This window comes from Zonotrichia albicollis, chromosome 9, assembly GCF_047830755.1.
Source record: "Zonotrichia albicollis isolate bZonAlb1 chromosome 9, bZonAlb1.hap1, whole genome shotgun sequence".
Classification (NCBI taxonomy): domain Eukaryota; kingdom Metazoa; phylum Chordata; class Aves; order Passeriformes; family Passerellidae; genus Zonotrichia; species Zonotrichia albicollis.
The window spans coordinates 7,177,766-7,200,354 of NC_133827.1; the positions used below are offsets into that span (position 1 = coordinate 7,177,766).

Here is a 22,589-nt window from a genome sequence, read left to right on the forward strand (position 1 = left end):
TGCACATCCTTTAGATATGATATTGGCTAAGATATTGATAGTCCCTCATCCAATGGGGGACACTGAGGCCTTCGTGTCTTCTGTGCTTCTTCCATTTCTAAAAAAGGGATGAATACCATCAAAACTTCCAACAAGCACCTAAAATGTAAAATCCTGATGAAGATTCAATGGCCCTATATGATGGAGAGCTTTGCAAGCAAAAAAGACTCAATGATACATGATTTCATCATACCAGAATATTTTCACAGCCAAAAATCTGTAGACAGGAAGATTGAAATATTGAAAAATATTGAAATATTGAAAAAACAGGTAAATTCCCTGTTCTGTACTACTGCCAAAAGAGGAAGGTTATCTGGCTCTGAAGGACACATTAAGGTTTCCAGTATTAAGCAAACAAGAGCACCCTGAAGAAGAATGGAAAGATTATATATATATAGTCTCTTCAGAGATTGCAGCGCTCAAAATACTTGTATACCATATAACATGTAATTAGCAATGAATAGGCAATACCCTTGTTAACAAAATTTCCATTGCTTTACAGTCATTTAGCATGAGACCAGAGTTTTCCTTTTTTACTAGAGCATTGCACTGAGGGTGTTGCCCATGTTAGTGAAAAGGGAATGTCTTCAGCTATTGACTTTTTCTTCTTCCTTACTGTTTAAAAAAAGAACATAAAAAATATAGTTTTTTTTTAATTCTACCACTAAAGTTGGAGCAGGGATGAGAGCTCCCATAAAAGGCCAGAGCCGGCAAGCTATTGGAAATATTACAGAGCCACAGAGCACAAATTGTTACTCAGCTCAGAACTAAAGGCTTGCATAGGCATGCCGTGCTTTATTGTTGGCAAAATCAGTGAAGAGAATTGCAGAAGCCTCATATAAAACACTGCAAAGCTAAAGCCTGAGCAGGCACAGGTTGCAGCAGAGGAGGTTTCAATTGGCTATTAGGAAAATTTCTTCACAGCAGGAATTGTCAAGCATTGGAACAGGCTGCTCAAGGAAATGGTTGAATCACCAGCCCTGGAGGCATTTTTAAGTCATGAGGATGTGGCACTCAGAGACGTGGTTGAGTGGACTGGGCACTGTTAGATTAACAGCAGGGCTCAATGAAATTAGCAGCTCTTTCCAACCTGAATGAATCTACTTGACGCACTCAAGAAATACTCCAAAAAAAGAACTACCATGTTCTTGTTGGTGATGAGTTTCTGACAACAAAAAATGAAAAAAACAACTTCTGCCAGAGAAAAGAAGCTACAGACATCCAGCATCAACTGTTATTTTTTATACCTAAATAATAATAATAAAGCAGATGCAAGAGTGGTCATGTAAAGGAAATACTTATGTGATATGAAGATAGCAAAAGGTTGGTTCATGAGATTAATGCTAAAAGGATACTACATGAATCATTGTCAAAGCAGCTTGGCCCTATGCTCCTAAGAATTTTTAAATAGCAATCTATTTTTAAAAAGGTTAAAGCAATTTTTATTCCTCTAAAACTTACATGAAGATGTTTCTGCATTTTATTTTTCCTCTACACAATGCATGTACAATAGCAAGGAGAGGCAGGGAGTTAGTACCTGCTGCTAAAATGATTATGTAGTTTGTCAAGGAAAGTCAGATGATTGGGATTTTATGTCATATTTCTACACTTGCAGTAAGGATCAGTCTTTTATACAAACAGGAATAAGAAATTTTATTGAGTGTAAGAATACAAAAATTGGCACATTAAACTGTACAAAAGGTATACTAGCACTAAATGAGGCAACTGGATCCATACAAGAGCCAACATTTACAAATTACTCATACTACTGAAATGTACAGGTGGTGTGGTACTTTCTCATTAAGACTTTATATTCCAATGAAGAAACAAAACCAAAAGCAGTAATTATGTTCTAGTGCCTACTGCCTAAATTTAGAAGCCATATTCCAGAACACAAATCAAAAACAACTGCCTGACTTTCAATATCACAGAGAAAACATGTTAAACGAGGATTAAAAAATTCCCTCAATTTTTAAATTATGAAGACATAGTACCAAGTAAACATTGCCTGATGTTGATCTGGTGGATTATAACACACAGCCCTACAGTATTTTACAGAACCTGGATCCAAATTTGAGGTAGTTCTAAAGGCAGTTTAGGTTAACTGACAGACCAATAACAAAAACACATTGTCAATGATACTAACGTTAATTTTTAGAAATTATTTGGACTACTTTAATTTCAGAATATTACATTGGCCAGTGCATTAAGCAAAGGCATCATGATTTTGATTTTGACCCATGTTCATTAGGGTTAATATAAAGCCCTTGGAAATGCCATTTATTTTGCTCTCATTTAATGAACTGACTGCTGCACATGGCAAGGAACCTACAGATGCTAAAAACACAAGGTCAGTTATAGAAGCAGAGATAAACAGGTATGGGGGAGTCAAGAGAGAGCATCGCCCCTAAATAAGCACATAGTTTAAAGGAATGTGGCTCTCATCAAAAGCTCAGTTTTGCTCCATTAGATTGCTACCTTGCTTTAGATAACAAAAATCTTAAAAGAGATCACAAAAGGAAAAAACATCTAAAGAGAAGGAACAGGGATGTAGTAAAGACTAGTTTGTTACAGAAAACAAAACGGAAGTCTGTAAAGATAAGAGAAAAGAGGACAACAAAAGAAAGCATAAAAACTTCCCAGCTATCAGAAGACTTTTCTAGCTGTCAAATTAGAATTCTGGAGTATAAAAAAGGAACAAAAAATTAGAAGCTTAAATAATGTCATCAATATTATATCTGAAACAAAATACTCTTACCAGGGCCAGAAGATTCACACATTATGTTAAGAACAACTGAGTTTTAAAGTCATTCTGCAAAAATAGCCTAGAATTAGACAATTCAGTCTGTGTTTAGATAGTCTAACTCAAGTTTTGTAATATATCCTAGGGATCCGTGTTGCATTCAAATATTGTAGAATTAAGGAGCAGCTTTCTTTATTTATCAGCTGCTAAATGCCTTTAAATAACTGCAAAATTGTTTTTATCTTTGTATATTTAAATGTCTGATCTATAAAAACAACACTCAAATACTTCAATGCTTTTAATAGGAAATACCATCATAAACTATCCAAGATATGAATGCTGGGTTTTATTTATTTTTTAACACAAAATTATACACAGAATAGATAAAAACGTACTACTTTCACATACCATTGATCCACTTTCTTTAAAGTATTTGGACCAGAGCTGCCCATACACTAATTTTACTGTTACTTTCCTGAGGAAACATCAAAATCTGTCCAACCGGCCTAACAAGAAGAATACAGATATTTTAGACCATTTTGATGTATCTAACATGCACCAGACCTACAAGTGATTAGATATACAGCTAGAATTCATATGATGTCCTATTTAGAGCTTTCTCTGGTATATATATTCAAGAAGTTCAGTGAAGTTTCATCTGGGAGTATGAGCAGCTAAAGACAAAGCTTGGTTTTCAAACTACTGTGTTTCTTTTTCTAGATTATTTACAAGGCTACTATACAAGGACTAATCTTATCAAGAGAGGTTTTGATTTTTTACTCATGGAAGAGGTGTCTCTGTGCAGTTTCATAGGTAACTGAACAAGCAGGAGACAGACACTGACATTTAGTCTTGCTAGTAAAATAAGGCTTGGGGAAGGATGTGAACTGTCTGTGATGCGTGTGCCCTAAACACATAGATATGCTATTGAAAGTACAAAGTCTGAGCAAAGCATTTAAGAAAATGCAAATATATTGTTTAATTCTTAAATGTATTTGTGTCAACAAAACAAAATTTCTTTCTTCCACTTAAATCAGTTTCAGTGCTAAACACTGAAAGGTAAGTACCCATCCCTTTAGAAGGCCCCATATGAGAGCTTCAGAAATGCAACATTTTTATCTTCATCTTTCTAGTGATTAGACACTTTCAGCCTTCTTTTTATAACTGTCTAGGATGCTGGTCAAGTTTGACAATTGATCTTCAGGCATGAATTCTTCATCGTCTCTGTATATTCTCACCTTCTGTTCATCAAGGTATTTCTAGAAAAGAGGTACAGAAAGCTTTATTAGCTCTGTCACAGTCTGTATTTTCCTGATTCTGCTAAAGCATTTTAAGCAGTCATTGCATAGGTTAACTGATTTCAGTTAAACACTTTCCTGAAAGACATCTATCAGAAGCAGGTTTAACCTGACAGGATATTACTGCTGAAACTTAACAATCAATTCTGATTATTTACACCAAAGATTTTGTCAGAAAATTTAACTAGAATCTACAGACTTAGTAGCAGCTAAATAACTGATACTTCCTTAGAAAGAGTAAGCTCTAATTTCCAAGTGCTTAACTGCAAAATGTCTCTAGAGAGATTTAATTCTGAATATCAAATTTTAGCTTACCACTATAGATTCTATATGAGTAGCAACTGTTTCTATAAGACGACTCAAGTTAGCATCAATTTTTCTCTTCTCTTCTGTTGTTGTTTGCAAAACGACTTGATATCTAAAAGGTAAAGATACTCAGAAGATCGTGTCCATAATTAGAGAATTCCTGACATTTAAAACAATCACTTCAAGTCTGATTTATCATCACGTTTAGCCATACTTTTTTTTCCATTAGTATTAATTTGAACCAAGTTACAATATATTAATACTCAAAGAAAAACCCTTATGCGGAAAACAGGAGTTCTGATACAGCAGACAAATATTTTAGCAAAATACTGTTGAGGAGAAACATCTTTCAGTTGTTAACTTGTGAAATTAACACACTGAGATGGATACCTGCTGAAACAACTTTATGTTACATTCAAGAAAATATCTTTATCCTTAAAAACCAAAATAAACAAGGCAGACATGGAAGTTAGGAGCCTTACTGTCTTTGGTGATCATGCAATTCATTTGTAGCTTCACTGAGCCCATCATAGACACCACTCTCAAGTAACTGTTTATGCTTTTTTAACGATTCCAGTTCATTTGCACATTTCTTGTCTTCTTCTTCTATCTCCTGTTGTCATAAGGAAGGAGAAGAAAAAAAAAATGGCCTCTCTCAGGTATAATTTGGTTCCTTTTTTCTTTCTACTACCTGATTGTATCCTAATACTTGAATTCAAAATTCACTCAAATAGTTCCAAGTTCAGAGCTGAAAAAAAACCCCAAGGATATCCCTCCCAAACCTGAAGTTTCAGCTGTTTTCTGTATCATCCCCATCCCAGAATAAGCCTAACCATCTCTTTATTCCTTTAACCACATTTAAAGGCCTGTGTTGCAGCTACTTTCCCTTCAGAGTTAAAGCTCAAAAAGTGTTGTTTAGATAGTCTAAATAGCTTAGAAATGGCACATTATGAACAACTGTTTCTAGGTTAAAAATACAACCACATTTGAGTAAGAAAATAGCTTTTCTTTTTTGTCTGAAATAGTACAATTCCAAATCATCTCTTCTAGAATGACACTGTTGATGCTATACAGTCCACAAAACCAAACAAAATTGACGTCAACTCAACATGCAATTTTGATAGATTACTGAAACATCATCCTTCAAAAATAATTTTAATACTTAAGACTTACAAACAGCATTTTAAAAATTAGAAGAGGAATTACATGACTAAGTGTCTGGTGGCAAGTGTGTATTTTATGAGCTTAACTTTAGAGAAAAGTATATGCAAAAGCACAGATCAAAAGCTAAATGTCCTGTGGTTTTGAAAAATAGAAACTAAATTAATTGCCTTTATATACCTATATATACACCTGCCTCAGCAGGTATTAGCAGTGAAATAGCCCTGTTTCATGGCTATAGCACAGGAGTTTGGATTTACAGGAGCATATGTGGTAAACATTGGCGTAGTTCAAAGAACATTTTTCTGCAGGGCACCACAGTCCCACTAAAGCAGTGTTGTCAGAGAAGTTGGGAGGTACCAAAATAGCCACTCAGTTAACAGAGAGGGTGGTTATGTTTTGTTGCTGAACTGCAAGTGGGGAAAAGAATAGGGACTGCTCCTGTGCTGGCAAAGGAAGCTAAAGGAAGTAACAGTTTGAGATCATTAAAACAATTTAACATGCTTTTGGTCAATGTTTTCCTTAGTTTTTACAGAAGCTGATTAAACATGTTTACTGAAAACTGTAAATGTACTTATTATATACAAATTGATTAGACAAGACAGGTTCTGTTAATCCTAAAATTTCCTTCAAGCACATGCCCGGAGACATCCTGAGGTCAGATGATTGTTGCTGCTTTTATTACTGGATGCAGGAATTTATGATTTACAGGATCTGCTACAGTATGATGCCAGATTCTCTTACAAGAAAGTGAAAATTGATTCAGTTAAGGTGGCAGTCAAATCACTTTTCTGAAAAGAATGAAAAAATCCTCTAAGAGGGAAGGAAGAAGGCAGAGGCAGAAGCCCAAACAAAAATGCAACCCAAAAATTTATCGATAAATACAAAAATTAAGGATAAGGGTATCGTTAAGGATAAGTTGTCATCAAGGTGTAAGAAGTTCTACCTTAAGCTTCTGCTGGTAAAGATCATCCAGCTTTTCAGCTTCTTCTGTCAGCATTTTCACACTGCGTTTCTTGTCCTCTAGCATTACATTCACCTAGGATGAAAACATAAACAAGGAAGTATGGTTCAAAAAGAATTCCAACATATAAATCCATGCCATCACAAACCACACCTGGTTAAACAGGTTAAACAATTAAACTAGGCTAGGCTGAGATGGCATTATCTTTCTTCATAGCAGCCTATGTTATGCTTTGTTTTGGATCAGGGGCTAAAACAGTGTTGGTAACACACCAAAGTTTTGGCTACTGCTGAATAGTGCTAACACAGCATTCCAAGGCTTTCTATGCTTCCCAGGGCCCCTCACTGAGTAGGGTAGGGATAGGCAAGAGACTGGGAAGGTGCATAGTGAGGCCAGCTGGCCAAGAGGACATTCCATACCACATAACACCATGCTCAGGTAGAAGGCAGAAGAACGAGGAAATAAAATTCTCCTTCTTTCAATCTGTCCCAAATCCAATCTGTCCCAAATCCAATAGTACTAAAAATCTTCCTGATGACAATTTGTCGGTGATAGTAAGCCACACAATCAACTGGAATGGGTAACTTAGTAGAAACAAATACTTGCAATGGTTGTGGTCAAGTATATGTAAGCTGCATAAACTTTAATTCAGGGAATACACGATATTTCAACCAACAAAGACCTCAGTTCTTAGAAAAACTTTTAGGTTCCATTACAATAAAAGCAGTTTTCTCACAGTTTCTCCCCCTCTACTTGTCCTCAGAAAAACCCCAAGTAATTCAAGAAACCAACCCAACACATCACACTTTAACTATGCAAAAAGGTGAATGAAAGAGGCAGATAAGGTTTTAAGGTTGGTATCTTAGTGTTAATCTTCATTAACTAACTCACCTGTTCCAAAGTATCTTCCAGAGTAATTTTCCGTTGAGTGGCTTTACTAATTTCTTCCTCAGTCTCGTTGATGATCTCCATGAGGGGAGCCTGTTATACGTATACAAGAAGATCGAACAAATGCAATTTTCTAATTTGAACCAAGATGCACCCCAATACATCTTTGCCTTTTATTTTTTTTAGGCTCCTGTACTTTCCAATACCAAATCTCTTTCACATACTACAATGTCATTATGGTGACTCATCAAACAAGCTTTTCAATGACATTTCATTGTGAGATTGAGAGACCTTCCCAGCATTCCTAAAGAAACACATTTTTTTTGTGAGTCGTATCTAAGGCCTTCAGTGTTGATTCTACTTACCTTGATCTGAGTTCTGTATTTGACTAGGCAATTTGGTCCTGAATCAGGATTGAACTGAATCTTAAAGTCGTGGCCTTTGGAATTCTCAGCACTTACGGGAATTAATTTCAGCTTTCGAGCCAGTTTATGATACTCTGCCAGTTGCATTTCAATCTGCTCAGAGGAGAAAAGGGCACAAATCATAGAAGAGATACAAGTGAAAAGCTGAGCAAGAAGTATTAATATAGTACTTTAAACAAGTTCCTGAGTTGCTCTCTGTAGCCATAATTCCTTGCTACCCCACAGTATTCAAGAGCTGTATGCAATGCCAGTACAGCAGTTTGCTGCATTAGGTACTGGTTTATGATTCTTTCAGAGTTTGCACACTGAGGTTTCTTAGTGTCTATGGCTGAGAACACTGAATGGTTTCACCTGTGGTTTTCTATATTCATCTGCCATAATTTTTCCTGCCTCAAGTTTTTGAGAATTAGCTGATAGGGAACTAAAAACGTGCTGGAAAATACTACTAAATAAATGATCAGTTATAAGGTCAATATGCCTTCTCTCATTAGTTTTGACAGGAAATGCTACACAGCCACACATCCTAACAACAAACTAACTTGAGCATGCCTTTAAACAAAGCTTATTAAATGCTTTAACTTCTAATTAATGAGTGCTATTAAATGCAAACGTTAAAGAACCCAGGGTTTTTTTTTTCCGGTTTTATATGCTTCATACTTGCACCTGAGGATTTAAGTTGATAAAAGTGCTTGATAAAGGGTGATCCTACCAAACATTTTTGAAATTTTTTATTTAGTTCTCCAATTGGCAAAGCAGAAAGCTTTTAAATCCCATCACTTACAGGACTATATCTTTTCATTCTGTTTGAAGGGATTGAACTTGGCCCTTGAAAGATGTTACAACTGCTACACAAAGAACTAATCAGGCCTAAATGCATGCAAAGCTATTGATTCAAATTCACTAGTTATGCCTTACTTCCTTGCTCTGAAATATTAACATTAGCCTGCAATTTCTTGTGTTACCAAAGCAATGGCATGCTAATGTTATCAAAGCTCTTAATGCTACAGCAGTGCCAGCTGACCATGCTTCATATTCTAGACACATCTCTTACGATGCAGGAAAAAAGTACATTTTCATTAAGTGCAAAACAGAAAAAGGGAAAAAAGCGCAACATTTTTCAGAGGTACTGTAAACAGAGGCCATTCTTGTCAGTTTTGCTTGGTTAGATACACGTATGGTGGTGTTAGGTTATTTAGGAAAGAAATTATCAAGACTCCAATTTTAAGCTTGCATGATGAAAACTGGCAGCCACCTCTGAGTGTTGCGGGGTTTTCACATACCGCGTCTCTATTCCTAGCATATTTTATCTCTTCATTCCACATCTGATCTCGTTCTGCTTGCAGCTCCTTATTCAGCTTGTTAATGGTTTGCTGCAGCTCATTTCTCTTGTGATTTATTCTCTCAATGTCTGCAGCTGAGTAGTTCTGGTTATCTAAGATGTGCTGGAGCCGGGCATTCTCCTGCTTCATGGCTTCTACTTCTGCTCCTAAGTACATAAAACATTTGTGAAATGGACATAAAATACCAGCCTATATACATAAACCTCACCTCTGTATTGTATGAGTAAATGACAGTTATTACATAACATTACCATTTCATTACTCCAGTGTACAGAGAGTATTAGACAAAAAATAATTTTATTAGCAATCCATTCTGGAAAGTTTATTTGTAGCATCATGCTACTCCAAGTACCTTGCTCTGCTCTCAAGCTAAGAACTCCAATTATTTGAAGACTACTTCTAGCTTCACTGTCCTGACTGTGATCAAGTCCTCCTTACCTGCTGTCTCAACTTCATCATTAACACTTTCCAGGTTTTGATCAAGGATGGATATATGAGATTTCATATTAGCCAAATAAGCCTGGTATTTCTGGACGTCTGCTTGAAGGGACGATTTCACATTTCGTAGCGTTACTCTACGATCCTAGGAAATGGGTGAAAAGAACAACCACTCTTAGATAAATATAAAATAATGATTTCACTTTCCAGATAAGACAGTAGAGTAATTGATCAATATCAATAGCACAAATATAAAACTAAAGAACTTTAATAATTTTTTATCCCTGTGACAGCTAAGTCCAGTCAAGACACCTTTAAAATAACAGCAAAGAAGGCTGAAAAGATTCTTGCATTTCAGCATTATGTCTCTCATTTGCATCAGACAGTGCTTTAGACAATTCGTACTACAGGTAGTCCACAACTTAACTCTAATAATACATGGAGGGCAGATGAAACAGGGGCATGGAAAGCCAGGAATAAGCTCAGCAGATTTTGCACAGTTGGCACCAATTTCAATTTCCCACCTGCACAGCCACTAACCCATTTTTAAACTCAGGATTTATTAAAAGCAGAATCCAGCTTTTCAAGCAAAGTATTTTCCATACAATATATTTGTTACCACTGAATCCCATGCCTCATATTTGAATACCAACACACTTGAAAAAAATAAGGTTGAAATTTATATTAAAAAATTTGGTTCAAGTATTTTATTGATATTTCAGTCAATATAAGACCTTATTACCTGTAAATACCTGCACATTATCAAATAGTTACTGAAGATTCCACAGAAAAAAGCCTTGTTCTCTAATAGTATAGTCTGTAAAAGTCTGGCCTAATTAAAATCTCAAAGCACTGAAATTTTTTCCTTTGTTATGTATCATAAGTATCTTCATTCAGAAATTGTCGATATTATAAAATTCAACTCCACCATAAAAACAGACACAATTTACTAACCGGCTCACTTTCCTTTTCTTTTTCTAGTCTTGCAATCTCTTCTTGAAGTCTTTTGTTCTCAGCTTCTAAACTTTCCATCTGGAATGGATCTATATTAAATAAATCCTCTGTGGGAGAGCAGAAGAGAGAGAGGAGTTACAAATTTATCTCAATATCACCACCTATTTTGAGTATCTGAACTTGAGCTTCAGCACAGTAAATACCCATTATCTGGATAATTATTTTACACTAAAAAAATAACTAAAAACAACCAAGAAACTTACCAGAAAAACCTTTCATTAAAATGTAACCAGGCAAAAACCCCAGAACAAACAAGAAGAAAAATGGGTTTCTCAGTCTTTATGTCAGAAAGAGTTCTCATGTCAAAGTCACTCTCAAGAGGTAAGGGTTTCCAAACTCTCATACAGCCCACACCACAGGAGAGTATACAAGTCAGGACTACCTTGTGAAGCTAGAACAAATCAAACTTACTTAACAACCTCTTTCTTATCCATATACTTCCTTGCTTCTTGAGTCATCTTTTCCCTAACTTAATTTGGCTCTGCCAAAAAATGGGATGATTATTTTTTCCCAATATCCAGTAACAGTGTGGTATCTTGTTTCCTCTCCAACTGATGGCTCCATTTTGCAAAGGGCTCTAGGTCTGGCTTTTCATAGGAGAGCAAAGAAAGTAAGAAATGTTTTTCTTCCTTTTCTCACATTGTGTTTGTATTTCTGCAGGTGGTGAAATGAGTGAGTCAAAAAACCCTAATAATTTTCTACCTCCCTGAAGACAAACACAGGTGCATGCTGAATCACACACAGAATCCTCACAATAGAGTTTGGAACTCTTGCAGACTGCTTTCAGATCTTTCAAAAGCTGAACTTTCTTGTCAGCTGTGCATCCTCTGAAAATAATTTTCTTTTTTTTTAATTGTTAACTTTTCCAGACAAAAACAAGAGCCATCTGCATAGATGGAGTTCACATCTGAAGAATCATATACTGGTTTTCTGTGACAAAGACATTAAAAAAATCAGGTGACACAGCTACAGCTGATAGCAGATCATGATCTATCCATCCGTACTGCTAAAAATACACATAAAGAGAGCATTAAGTTGAAGTAACTGAAACATACTTAGGTATTTCAGATTTCCTTAGATCACTTTCACTCGTAAACTGAACAAACTGATGCTAGGAGAAAAGAAACCGGTAACACAATTGAATACTTAAAATTTGAAAACTTACTTAATTTTGACTGGACTTCAGCATCCAACTCTTCAAAGGTATCTCTCCCTTTCATGAAAAGATCATAGCACTTCACACAGTAGTCCATGAAAAGCTGAAAACAATTTAAAAATCTTTCATTTCAACAATTCCAAGACCTGTAAAATGTCTGGATAGGCTAAAGCTACTCAATCAGTTGAATTAAACAGACATCAAAAATATCTTTAATGCTTCGATTGTACTTTTGTAAAATTAAACTTTTTTCCTCCCTTTGAACATAGAATGTCAACAGATTATATATTCAGGCAGAAGGAGACAACTATAATTCACACTAAGAAAGGTCTGGAAATACTGTATTTTTAACAATTATATTTAACAAAGATTGTAGGTAGAATATTTAAGAATTGTTCATCTTGATGCATATGATTCTCTCAGGCTAGTTTATGGAAACTGCAGGTCTGTTTAACAGACCTTTTCTATAAATATGACCATTAAAATTCAGATCTGTAGATCTCAAAGTACTCTTATCTAGAATTAAAGAAAGGTTACCCAAAAAGAATTTGCTAGACACTAAGTCACAGATGCTTCAGAAGCATTTACACCAGCATTGTGAATTTTGTATCTATATATATATGCATAAGTGCCAATGTAGAAGAACGTATTTAGTTTAAAAGCATTGTTACTTGCCAACCATCATGTTGTAACCTTAGTCCAAAATTATGATTTTACTTGATTTTTTGCAATTTCTAATTAAGTGTTTTAGCTTATAATGCAACCCTCTCCAAACACCTGCTGTGATTTAACACCAAGTTAAATCTGAGTAGTACTAATAATCCATAATAAATTAAAAAGAAAGCAAACTGTTGGATTAAGAGCTCGAATTATACTGCCACCCTATTTTGTGGCTCAGAAATAAAACTTTACAACCAATTTTTACATAGTAAACTGAGTAGATATTGGCACAAGTCACTATATTTAGAATGAAGTCACTGTCTTTACACTGCACTGCAGTTAACCTCAGAAGTCTTGAGTGCTAAAGGAAAATACATCAGAAACTCTACTAAAACAATAAACAGCATAATGATGCCCTTTCTCTACAAAGGAGAACAGTATATACTTGTAGAATAAGGTGAATATAAAATAAAGAGAATATTTTGTTTAATACCCAGTCTACACCAATAGACTGATCATGATACCTGCTCAGGAAATAGTTGATCAGGTTTTTTATACAATACTACTCTACCTCCTAGAAAGCATTGTGAATATAAAAGGGAACAGAATCTATAAATACATGACCCAGCAATCTAAACTGTAATTAAATTGTGTTGTTACAGCACACTGCAAAATCCAGTTGAGCAATTCTGATTCTAATTTCCTTTTTATTATACCTTATTATGTACAATTCCATCATCTGTCTCTCCTCCCCAGCTCTGTCTGTCATCGAACGATGGTGCATTTTCCCTGATCGCATTGTACAGCTGAAAAGCAGAGGTGCACACAACAAAGAGCAAATATGAAGACATCCATTAGTTTCCATGCTAGTTTTCGTGAAAAGAAGCAGAGAACCACTGGATTAGGATTTCAGCAAGCAGGTTGGAATGAACCTGTGTTGAGTTGACTAAACACACAGGTAAAGAGGCATGAACTAGACAGTCAACACTGCCAAATTGTCTTGTGTCTTTTGAGCAAAAAAGGACAGGGTTTTCCTGGGCGCTCAATTCAGCAGTGGTCAACTTCTGTCACAGATGCCAAATTTTGCTCAGTCCTGAGTTGGCAGCAACAACAGTTAGGACTACTAAAAAACCCAAACCAACCAAACAAAACCAAAATTAAGTAAAAAACACCCCACTCTAACTGAAAACTTGCCACTCTGTATCAGAATCACAGGACATTTGAACAATTTCAATTGAAAATTCCATCCTTAGATTTCAAATTTAGGAGAGAATGGCAGATGTCACAACATTTGCGCTGGAGATACACGTTCCATTCAGTGATTATACTCATTAACTTCTCACGTTTATTGTATGTACAGATCAGCATTTTGCCACCTCCTCTTATACATTAATTTATCCAGTGCATACATGTAAAGAAAAAAACCTATCATAATATAACATGAAAAGCTCACTTTAAAAGTTACTAAAACATTAGGCCAAGGGTCAGCTCCCAGATGACTGCTAAGAACATATATGTTAAACAAAGAGATTTGTAGAAAATATGTACTAAATCTGTATTGAAACTAATATTTCAGCCTGGAAAGTGAAAATATTTATCTTAAGACAAACATTACCTTGACACAATCAATTAACCAAAACAAAGCTGCCACAATCTGAGGCCAGGTGTGTGGTGCTCCCACAGTGTACATGGAGCTTTTTGACAGAGCAAAGGGGTACCTGTACAGCCAAAGAAGATACATTTTTAATAGCTGTGGAAGACAGTGATGAAAACAAACCAGCACATTTTGAAAATACAGCAGCACATTTTTATATGTAGATGAACGCACAGAAGGAAGAGCAAACTCAATTCTACTATACTTCAAAGGAAATTAGTTGAGTTCTTACAGCACAATTTTATTCAATTATCATGGGTTTCTCATTTTGCAACTCATAGAATATCAAGGCTTAAAAGGGACCTGTAAGGATCTACAAATCCAACTCCCTGCTCCTCATAGGACTGCCTACAACTAAACCATATGATCAAGAGTGTCATCCAGACGCTCCTTGAACTCCCAAAACTTCAAGTGACTTGTCAGAATTAGTAATTTTATCCAGAATTACACCCTTGGTGCAGCAGAGTGTAATCCTTTTCAACATTTTAAGCTATATCAGCAGTTTCAAATGTTATAGATTAAAACAAAACTTTATTAAAATGCTGAGAAGTGTACAAAAAAGATTTGCACCTACATTTAAGGAGCCCTGGCACTCTGACACCATCATGGGTATACATTCCCTTTTTTTTTTTTTTTTTAATGAGACTGAAAGTTCACAGTTATCAAGAGGCAGAGGATTTTCTTTCCAAGACAGTGTTGGGGCATTAATGATTTCAAACACTGAACAAATTCAGCAACAAACCACTCAGCTACTTAGTGTTTTTCGCCCCTCAACAGTAATTTTGTTATTTCCACATTCTGCTTTGAAAGCAGAATGAGAAAAATTGCAGGAAAACATATTTTAAACTAAATTAAATTTGTTTAAACTAAAATTAAATTGTCTTGATCCAAAATTCTGGAAATTTTAGTTCTTAGATTCTAACAAAATGAACAGAAAGGTCTGTAAAAGAAAATTGTGCCTTGTCCTCCAAAGTTCTATACAAATAATCAATTAAATTTTACATGACAATGCAAGATTCCCAGAGCTTATAGTTCTGTAAATTCAAATATAAAATGTATAGCAGATGCTGAAAATCAGAGAGTAAACCTAGAGTTAAATTAAACAAAAGTGAAACAAAGCAATCACAACATTTTACTTTTAGAGTCTCATCTGAATAAATAAACCTATCCATTCCCCCCAACTATCAATGCAGAATTCTTAGCTTTTAAATTTCTAGCCATAGCATATCTATTCAGCCCAGGAAACTAACAATAATCATCTTACCCAAGGTCTTTAAAAACTTTGGGAATTTCCTCTTCAAATTTTGAGTCAGGCAGTTCATAAGAAGGGCAGAGGAATTTGTAGATAAAGGTGAAGATATTTAAAAAGTCCTTAACTGATGGAGATTGTAGTGATTTCACGGAAACATTGTGGGCATAAGCATTCTCAACAAGGAACTGTGCAAAAGAAACACGGAATACCAGTCACTAAATAAAATTTATAGTTGAAACCAAGGGAAATAACCATTTTGACTAGCACATTTTACACCTCATAACATACATGCAGAACAAGTTAATATGTTACCTCACAAAGCTTTTTGATACATTGTTGGATGAATGTCTTGTCATGAAGGGGCCTGGGATCCTTTATCTTTTCTGTCCCAAACACACCGTACTGGCTGCTGCGTGACCCTCCAGCCCCACTCACTCTAGGGACAGACAATAAATACAGGCCTTGTGACAATACATAGAAAGAAGAACTCTCCTCATGTTTAAGTCACAACAACTGCTAGCTTTGTTTTCTTTGCATTTGTTATAAAAAGTGATACTTGAAGTTTTCTCTTTGTTTAAGGTCATTGGAAAAACATCATCAACCTGGAAGTCACAATGCCATAAGTACAACAAAGATTACTGCATCCTAGATGAATACTTTCTTCATTTTATTGAAAGAAATAAACTTTTAGAGAGCAGAAAAATACCCCAAAGATGAAAAAAAATAAAGTTGGTGACTGTAAATAAACTCTAAAACTATTTAAGGAATATTTAAAAGGAATAACCTCTGCAACAATGGGGTACTACCAAGAAGATACCCATAACACAGAAAGTCATGAGCTAAGTAGAAAGATTATAGAGTTTTGGAAAGTTTGTATCAGAGAGAGGAAACTAATGCAGAGTATACTTCCAATGTCATTCTTCTTAAACAAGAAAATGTATTGAGATACTCTTAAGGTCTGCAGTGCACATCATTCCCAAAAGAAAAAAAAAATAAAGCTCCCAAAGCAATTCCTACTCCACAGCATTATTGTTTAGTGATCAAGGACTGGAGGAAGGCAGACCTGAAGGTCAGCTTGCCTCAGATCCATTATTCTCTATAGTGAAAATCTGTCAAGAAAGAAAATTACCAAAATTAGAGGATCATTTTTGTTTTAATGTACAGTGCAGACAACAAAAGCTATCCATACCTGTTCCCAAAACAGCTGACTTTTCTTTCTGAAGCTCCAGATGTAGGTTTGCTCCTGCTCAGCTTCCCAAAGGTGCTTCTGTCCTTCCTGAGGAGCACAAAAAGTTTCAAGTGACTACTTCTACCAATTCATACAAGAGCTATAGTAAGTAGCTCTTATAGTACTTGTATTATAGTACAAGACTGTAAATAAAATCTACAATATTTAAGGAATATTTAAAAGGAATAGACATAGGAATAGACCCCTGCATAGACCATACATAGCTCATACAAGAGTGATACAAACACTCATATATTCCTAAGCACCTTCATCCCCCAACATCTTAGAAAGGTTAACTGATGCACCCAGCTATCTCCTCAGAAACACGTAACAAAGTGTTACATTTGAAACATGACACAAGTACATGTGTCATGTTTCATACAGAAAGGAAGTATTTTTACAAAACTGGAGCACATGTGCAAACACCCTTGGCTGTAGGGAGCCTTCTTCTCACTGTCTTATTTTTTTCCCCTCAGTTGCTACTCACACTCAAACACACTATAATAAATCTCTTCAGAATTAGTTTTATATACTTATTTTTAGCAACATCACTAGCCAGACTTACATCTGAGGTGTCTGAAGACCCATCTTGTTGGTGTCCTGCACTCTCAGTGCCATCATAGATTGTCGACTGCTGCTTCCAGCAATACTTGAGCTTCGCCTCATTGTGACTGCTGTAAACCACAATCCCTCAGTATTCCAGCAGTATCAGAAAATCCAGGACCTAAGGGTATTTTCTTTTCTAAATGCCACAATGATTTTCCAAAGACTCAGAATAAACAAGTAGACCTGTACATTGGACCAAAAAAAAAAAAAAAAAAAAAGAAGAAAGAAAAAAAATTGTGTTAGAATCCTCAAATATATAAGAGCAGCCACAGCCCTTTAAATCAACCATTTTATTGATAAAAAGTGTTAGTGTTTCTTCCAAACCTACTGTTTTGTCTTTCTTTACATTTGGTCATTTCAGACCTACAGGTCCCAAAAGCAAAAGAGCTTGAGAAATTTTTCATTTCAGTCCACTGGGAAAAAGGCCACACTACCACGAGTACACCAGTACTGCTTACAGCGCTTCTGCTGTACATCAGCTCCTGAGCTTCTTGTCCTGAGCCCGCCCATTCCTCTGCAACTGATCTCCCAGTATTACAGCACAATAACTGGAAAACCTATTCTGAGATAATATTATGGCTCTCTTCAGAATATGCATGCAGCATATAAATCAAACTGGAATATTAAGACCATTATCCCCTGTGGCATTAAGGGGGAATTTGAAGTAAACAGAACTCACAAAACATTACGTCACAAAAATTGCCTGCTTCTGCCCTCTAAAGACGTTCTACTTTATTTGTGAGATGGGCTTAAATGACTGAATTATAACTAATAAAAACTCCCTCTATTACAGATGTTACCAAAACACATTATTAATATAAACTGTTGCTTCATTTTGCTTCCAGTTCCACTGCTCACAAACCACAACAGAAGTTTAGCTCAAGCTCAATTCATAGGGCAGCATTTTTCACTGTGTCTGGGGAAGAATCTGCATTATTCCATTACTTTAACTGGGACCAACCACAAAGAGAATGAATTTTCACAATCATAGCAAGCAATTAGCTTCTAGAATAACAGAATCAATTAGGTTGGAAAAGACCTGCAAGATCATCAAGTCCAACTTATGACCAAACACCACCTTGTAAGCTAGACCATGGCACTAAGTGATATATCCAGCCTTTTCTTATACAGCTCCAGGGACACTGACTACACCACCACGCTGGGCATGTGTGGTGGTTGTTTGAGCAAGCTTAACACACTCATTCACGACAGCAGTCCATTCCAGTGTGTAATCGCCTTTTCTGTGGAGGAATTCCTCCAACTGTCCCACCAAAGCCTGGTGCAGTTTGACACCGTGTCCTCTCGCTTATTGCCTGGGAGAAGAGGCCGACCCCCACCTGGCTACAGCCTGCTTTCAGGTGGTTCCAGAGTGATAAGGCTCCCCAGAGCCTCCTTTTCTCCAGGCTAAACACCCTCAGCTCCCACAGCCGCTCCTTACGAGACTTGTGCTCCAGATCCTTCCCCAGCTCCGTTGCCCTTCTCTGGACACGCTCCAGCCCCTCAATGAATTGCGGGCCCAGACGTGGCCGCAGCGCTGGAGATGCGGCCTCACCAGTGCCGCGTACAGGGCTCTGTCACTGCCCTGGTGCTGCTGGCCACACAGCTGCTGACAAAAGGCAGGACTCTGAAAGAGCAGAGATTTAAGAGCAGATTGCCAGAGCCAACATGCCAGCAAGAAAAAAACCAAGAAAGCGTAGAGCGCGGCAAAGCCGGGCGCAGCTCCACCCGCTCGCCCTGAGAGCGCGTCTAAACCGCACCGAAGGCGACCGAGGGGACTCAGCGGCGAGCCCGCAGCCCGGGACTCACCGCCGCCGCACGGACACTTGTCCTAGGGGGGTGAGGGGGTGAAGGAGTGAGGGTGCTGCCACTGCCACTGCCCCCCGCTCCCCGCCCTGCCGTTACCGCCAGCGCCGCCGCCGCCGCCTCCTCGCAATTTCAAATCCGCCCGCCCGGACGTGGCCCAGGCGTCACACGGAACTGCGTCACGGCGGGGCCGCGAGCCGGGCAGCGCCGCGGGCGGGGACCAGGGGCGGGGGAAACGGAGCGGAGGAGGAGCGGGGGAAACCGAGAGGAGGAGGCTCCACCCCCGGAAAGGCTCGGGGAAGGGCCATGGCTGGACGGCGACCTGGATGTGCCCACGGTGAGTGTCTGCCAGGCGCTGCCGGCCACGGCGAGCCCCGGGTTTTTTTCAAGCCGCCGAGAGTTTTCCTAGGGAAGAGCCCGAGCTCTCGGTCCCTGTGTGCCCGCGGGGATGGGAGTCGGCACCCGGCCTCAGCAGCGCTGGGGCCGCGGCTGCCCCTGCCCTTGTGCCTGTGTTACTGCTCCCGGGTGCTGTCATAGTGATCTATGTCTCTATATGTATATATATGTATATTTGTGTGTGTGTAGATACGGTGTATGCACGTATATATAACTATAGTGTGTATATGTGCATATATGTGTGTGCTTATGTGTGTGAAAAATGCATATTTTATGATTGGCTTTTCGCAAATATTAAAATGAGTATTATATGTGTTATGTTAGAAAGTGATACTGTATTAATTTGCTTAAGTAGTGTGTTAAATGTAGTTTTAGGTTATAACAAAATGTTAAAATAGAAACTATGCTATGTAAGATTTTTTTAAAAGAAAGGACTTGCAGCGAGATAGCAGCCACAGGACACCTAAATCTTTCAGAGAAAGTTTCTCCTGATAAGAGAGCAATAAATTCTCTAACTTCTTCCCTCCTCACTCAGCCATGAAGATGCCAGTTAGGGTTAAGAGGAAGAAGTTGACGATGACCAGACAGAATCCTGTGTTTGAATGGAATTTATTCGTCATGTATGAGGTGTATGAATATGCAACAGGTTATTGTTTTTAGGAGTTAATCCTTCATTAATGGCTGTCCTTTTTCGGGCTTATGCTGCCCAGAAAGAGGTACCTGGACATCCGTAACTCTTTGTTTCTATTGTCTCATATTGTCCTAATCTAAATTGTCCAAATAATTATTACTCTAATTATATTGCTATTTTTATAACCATTTTTATTACTATTAAACTTTTAAAATTTTAAAAGCAAGTGATTGGCATTTTTCACATGTGTGAATATATATATAGCATATGTGTGTATATATAGCATGTGCATATAAATAGTATATATGTAGTCTACATAGCATGTGTGTAACATATATAGTAAAGACATGTAGTGTAAATGCATGTATATGTGGTGTATATGCAGTGTGTAGATATACACACATACCATATAGTGTTAGACTTAATTGGTGGGTCATAGGGCTGTTTTCTGACTTGTTAAAAAGAGTAAGTGCATACCGTATAAAAGTATAAAAAAGTTGTGTAAAATTTAGCTGCTATAAAAATAGTAGTGGTATAGGGATGAACATAATGGGGAAAGCAGATGAAGTCAGGAGTTTCAACAGTGTGCCCTGTGTGGGCATGGAAATGTCTGTCAGAAGGTAGGTGCTAATTTATTAAACAGTGATAATTCTGTAAAGTGAATTCTTATAAAAATTCCCACAGGAGGAGGTTGCTCCAGGAAGAGCAAATGGTTGATGAAGGCCATGGTTTCAGGGAGCTGATTTTTCATCCTGAAAAGGGGACTTACGATGTCCGTGGTACATCGTCTGGCAGTGGGATGGCTTGTGGATCATCTCTCTTTCATCAACCAGTGTGGCTATGAGGTCTGTGACTCCTTTGCACACCCTGGTGGTGTCACTCCCAGTACTTCTGCCACATCTACTGAAGACTGTCACAGTATTTCTACTTTTGCTGCCACCCCTTCATCAAGCAATGGTCCTTCTTACTGTCCTGGAAATGCTGTAGAAACAGAAGGTAAAAGAGCAAAAATGAGATACGTGTTTCGGGAGGAGTTCTTTGATATTTCTAAGCCCTATATAGCTGCAGCTCCTGAGGAGCAGCTGTGTCAGGGATGCCCTGAGGTGAGTCTGACAGAAATAAAGGCCAACAGCAACAGAGAGGAATACCAAGAAGGAGCAAAGAGTGACACTGGAGATTCTCTTGCCACTGCTAGGAAGGTATGTTATCTGTAACACAGTAAATTACAGTAATCCCTTGATAAATAATATACTACTAATATGGTTTTGCATACCTGAGTCTTTTTAGGTAGTGTAGAAGAGTGGGAACTTTTGAGAATATTCCTGTGTCCCTCATGTCAGTAATGTGCATTCTGTGTCTCATAAGCAGTGGATTGCTCCTGAAATCTCCTGACACTTGTTGTGGTCAGGTACACAGTCTGAAGCTGTGGTAGCTGTTGAGATTGTGCAGATTATCAAATTGGGAAGGACAGTATGAATTTACTTTCAGTGTTGTTTAGTACTGTTCCATACGGATAAAAGAAAATAAGAGTCACTTGTCTAAGCCAATAAATGTAATCATGAAGACATAGTTAATTTTTTTCTCTAATTGGTAAACTGCCCTTGGCAGCTGAAACTTTTAGTATGGGCCCAAAGGAGGCATGAGCACAAACTGTGCACTAGGTGCCTTCAGATTCTAGTGCCATGAATAATTTAAAACAGTTTTAAGCCTATGTACCTTGTGAAAGCGTGCAGCAGGTTAGGTATTTTCAGATCTTTTTGCTTATTTGACTTGTGATAGAAAAACAGGAAACTTCCTTCTGCTTTTAGAGTTCATTTGTAATTCAGGTATTTTTGATGTGTTTTCCCCTTTTATTTCACTGTGGAATGATATGGATTTTGTTGTTGGTTTTTGCTAATTCTGCAGAAACGTAAAAGGAAATGTGTGTTCAACCAAGGTGAACTGGATGCTTTGGAATACCATTCAAAGGTAAGTTGGAAAAATGTATATTTTACAAGTACCTGCTACCTGACTTTGGGCGTGTGCTGAGTGAAGGGCATGGTTGCAAACAAATTCTGGTTTTGTAGCTTGTTCCACTGGTGAAAAGAAGGAAAGGGAAAGGAAGGTCAGTCTCTCCAGTCCTCATTTGAATTTGTGCTTACAGCATGGATCTTCTATGTGGATACATGTGAACTTGCATCTGAGACATTAGAAAGACCTGGAAGCTGCATTCATATAGTAACTTGGACTGTTATAGACAACTGAATATTGTGTTGTGATGAGTTGAAGGTTAGGAATTGGCTGATTTGAAATTGGCATCGTAACCTGTTCTGAAGATAAGCTTTCAGTGTTTCAGGACACTGTGCTGGAGTTACTCAACACTTTGTGACCAAATGTGCTTCAAAATATCTTATTCTGCAATTGAAAAAAAAAAAATCTTTCTCTGACATTTTATATTGTCCTACTAAAACATTATGAATGAATTTGAATTCAAGTCTGTATGCTTATGTCTGTTGTGTACTGGCGAAGATACAACTGAATTACACTGAAACATAGTAATGAATTGTAGAAATGCAATCTGTAGGTAATGTTTGATGTATTCTTACTG

At 37.4% G+C, this 22,589-nt stretch overlaps 2 protein-coding genes across 19 annotated transcripts in view; one reads left to right on the forward strand and one right to left on the reverse strand.

Moving 5' to 3' along the window:
• Positions 1–1,666: 1,666 nt before the first annotated feature.
• LOC141730098 (kinetochore protein NDC80 homolog) lies at positions 1,667–19,204 on the reverse strand. 5 transcript variants are annotated; one of them, XM_074546732.1, is made up of 18 exons: positions 19,075–19,136; positions 18,611–18,796; positions 17,132–17,355; positions 16,528–16,614; positions 15,651–15,774; positions 15,351–15,523; positions 14,048–14,150; positions 13,149–13,238; positions 11,782–11,875; positions 10,557–10,663; positions 9,603–9,747; positions 9,105–9,310; positions 7,765–7,917; positions 7,403–7,492; positions 6,494–6,586; positions 4,869–4,999; positions 4,396–4,498; positions 1,667–4,041 (listed from the first exon to the last, which is right to left on the reverse strand). In XM_074546732.1, the coding sequence occupies exons 3-18, from the start codon at positions 17,230–17,232 to the stop codon at positions 3,919–3,921; spliced, it is 1,923 nt and encodes a 640-aa protein (XP_074402833.1). In that variant the 5' UTR covers positions 17,233–17,355; positions 18,611–18,796; positions 19,075–19,136; the 3' UTR covers positions 1,667–3,918. The 5 variants fall into 5 exon arrangements, with proteins under 5 accessions (XP_074402833.1, XP_074402832.1, XP_074402831.1 ...); XM_074546731.1 differs by lacking the exon at positions 18,611–18,796 and having other exon boundaries at positions 19,075–19,204; XM_074546730.1 differs by lacking the exon at positions 18,611–18,796 and having other exon boundaries at positions 18,979–19,136.
• The window catches only part of LOC141730099 (N(6)-adenine-specific methyltransferase METTL4-like), a 52,612-nt gene continuing 49,197 nt past the window's right edge, over positions 19,175–22,589 (forward strand). For all 14 annotated transcript variants that reach the window (XR_012581551.1, XR_012581548.1, XR_012581547.1 and 11 more), the window contains exons 1-3: positions 19,175–19,312; positions 20,687–21,201; positions 21,908–21,970. Coding sequence is in view for 2 of the 14 variants with exons in the window: in XM_074546735.1 (XP_074402836.1) it covers positions 20,773–21,201; positions 21,908–21,970 (492 nt within the window). In the remaining 12 variants the exon portion in view is untranslated. The remainder of the gene's footprint in view (positions 19,313–20,686; positions 21,202–21,907; positions 21,971–22,589) is intronic.

Excerpts from the sequence above, each read along its gene's own strand:
- LOC141730098 (XM_074546731.1), bottom strand. The coding sequence starts at position 17,232 with ATGAGGCGAAGCTCAAGTATTGCTGGAAGCAGCAGTCGACAATCTATG. Across the intron at positions 14,151-15,350 it reads AAAGTTTTTAAAGACCTTGG|GTACCCCTTTGCTCTGTCAA; the intron begins GTAAGATGATTA and ends TTGGCTGTACAG. Across the intron at positions 11,876-13,148 it reads ATGGAATTGTACATAATAAG|CTTTTCATGGACTACTGTGT; the intron begins GTATAATAAAAA and ends AATTGTTTTCAG.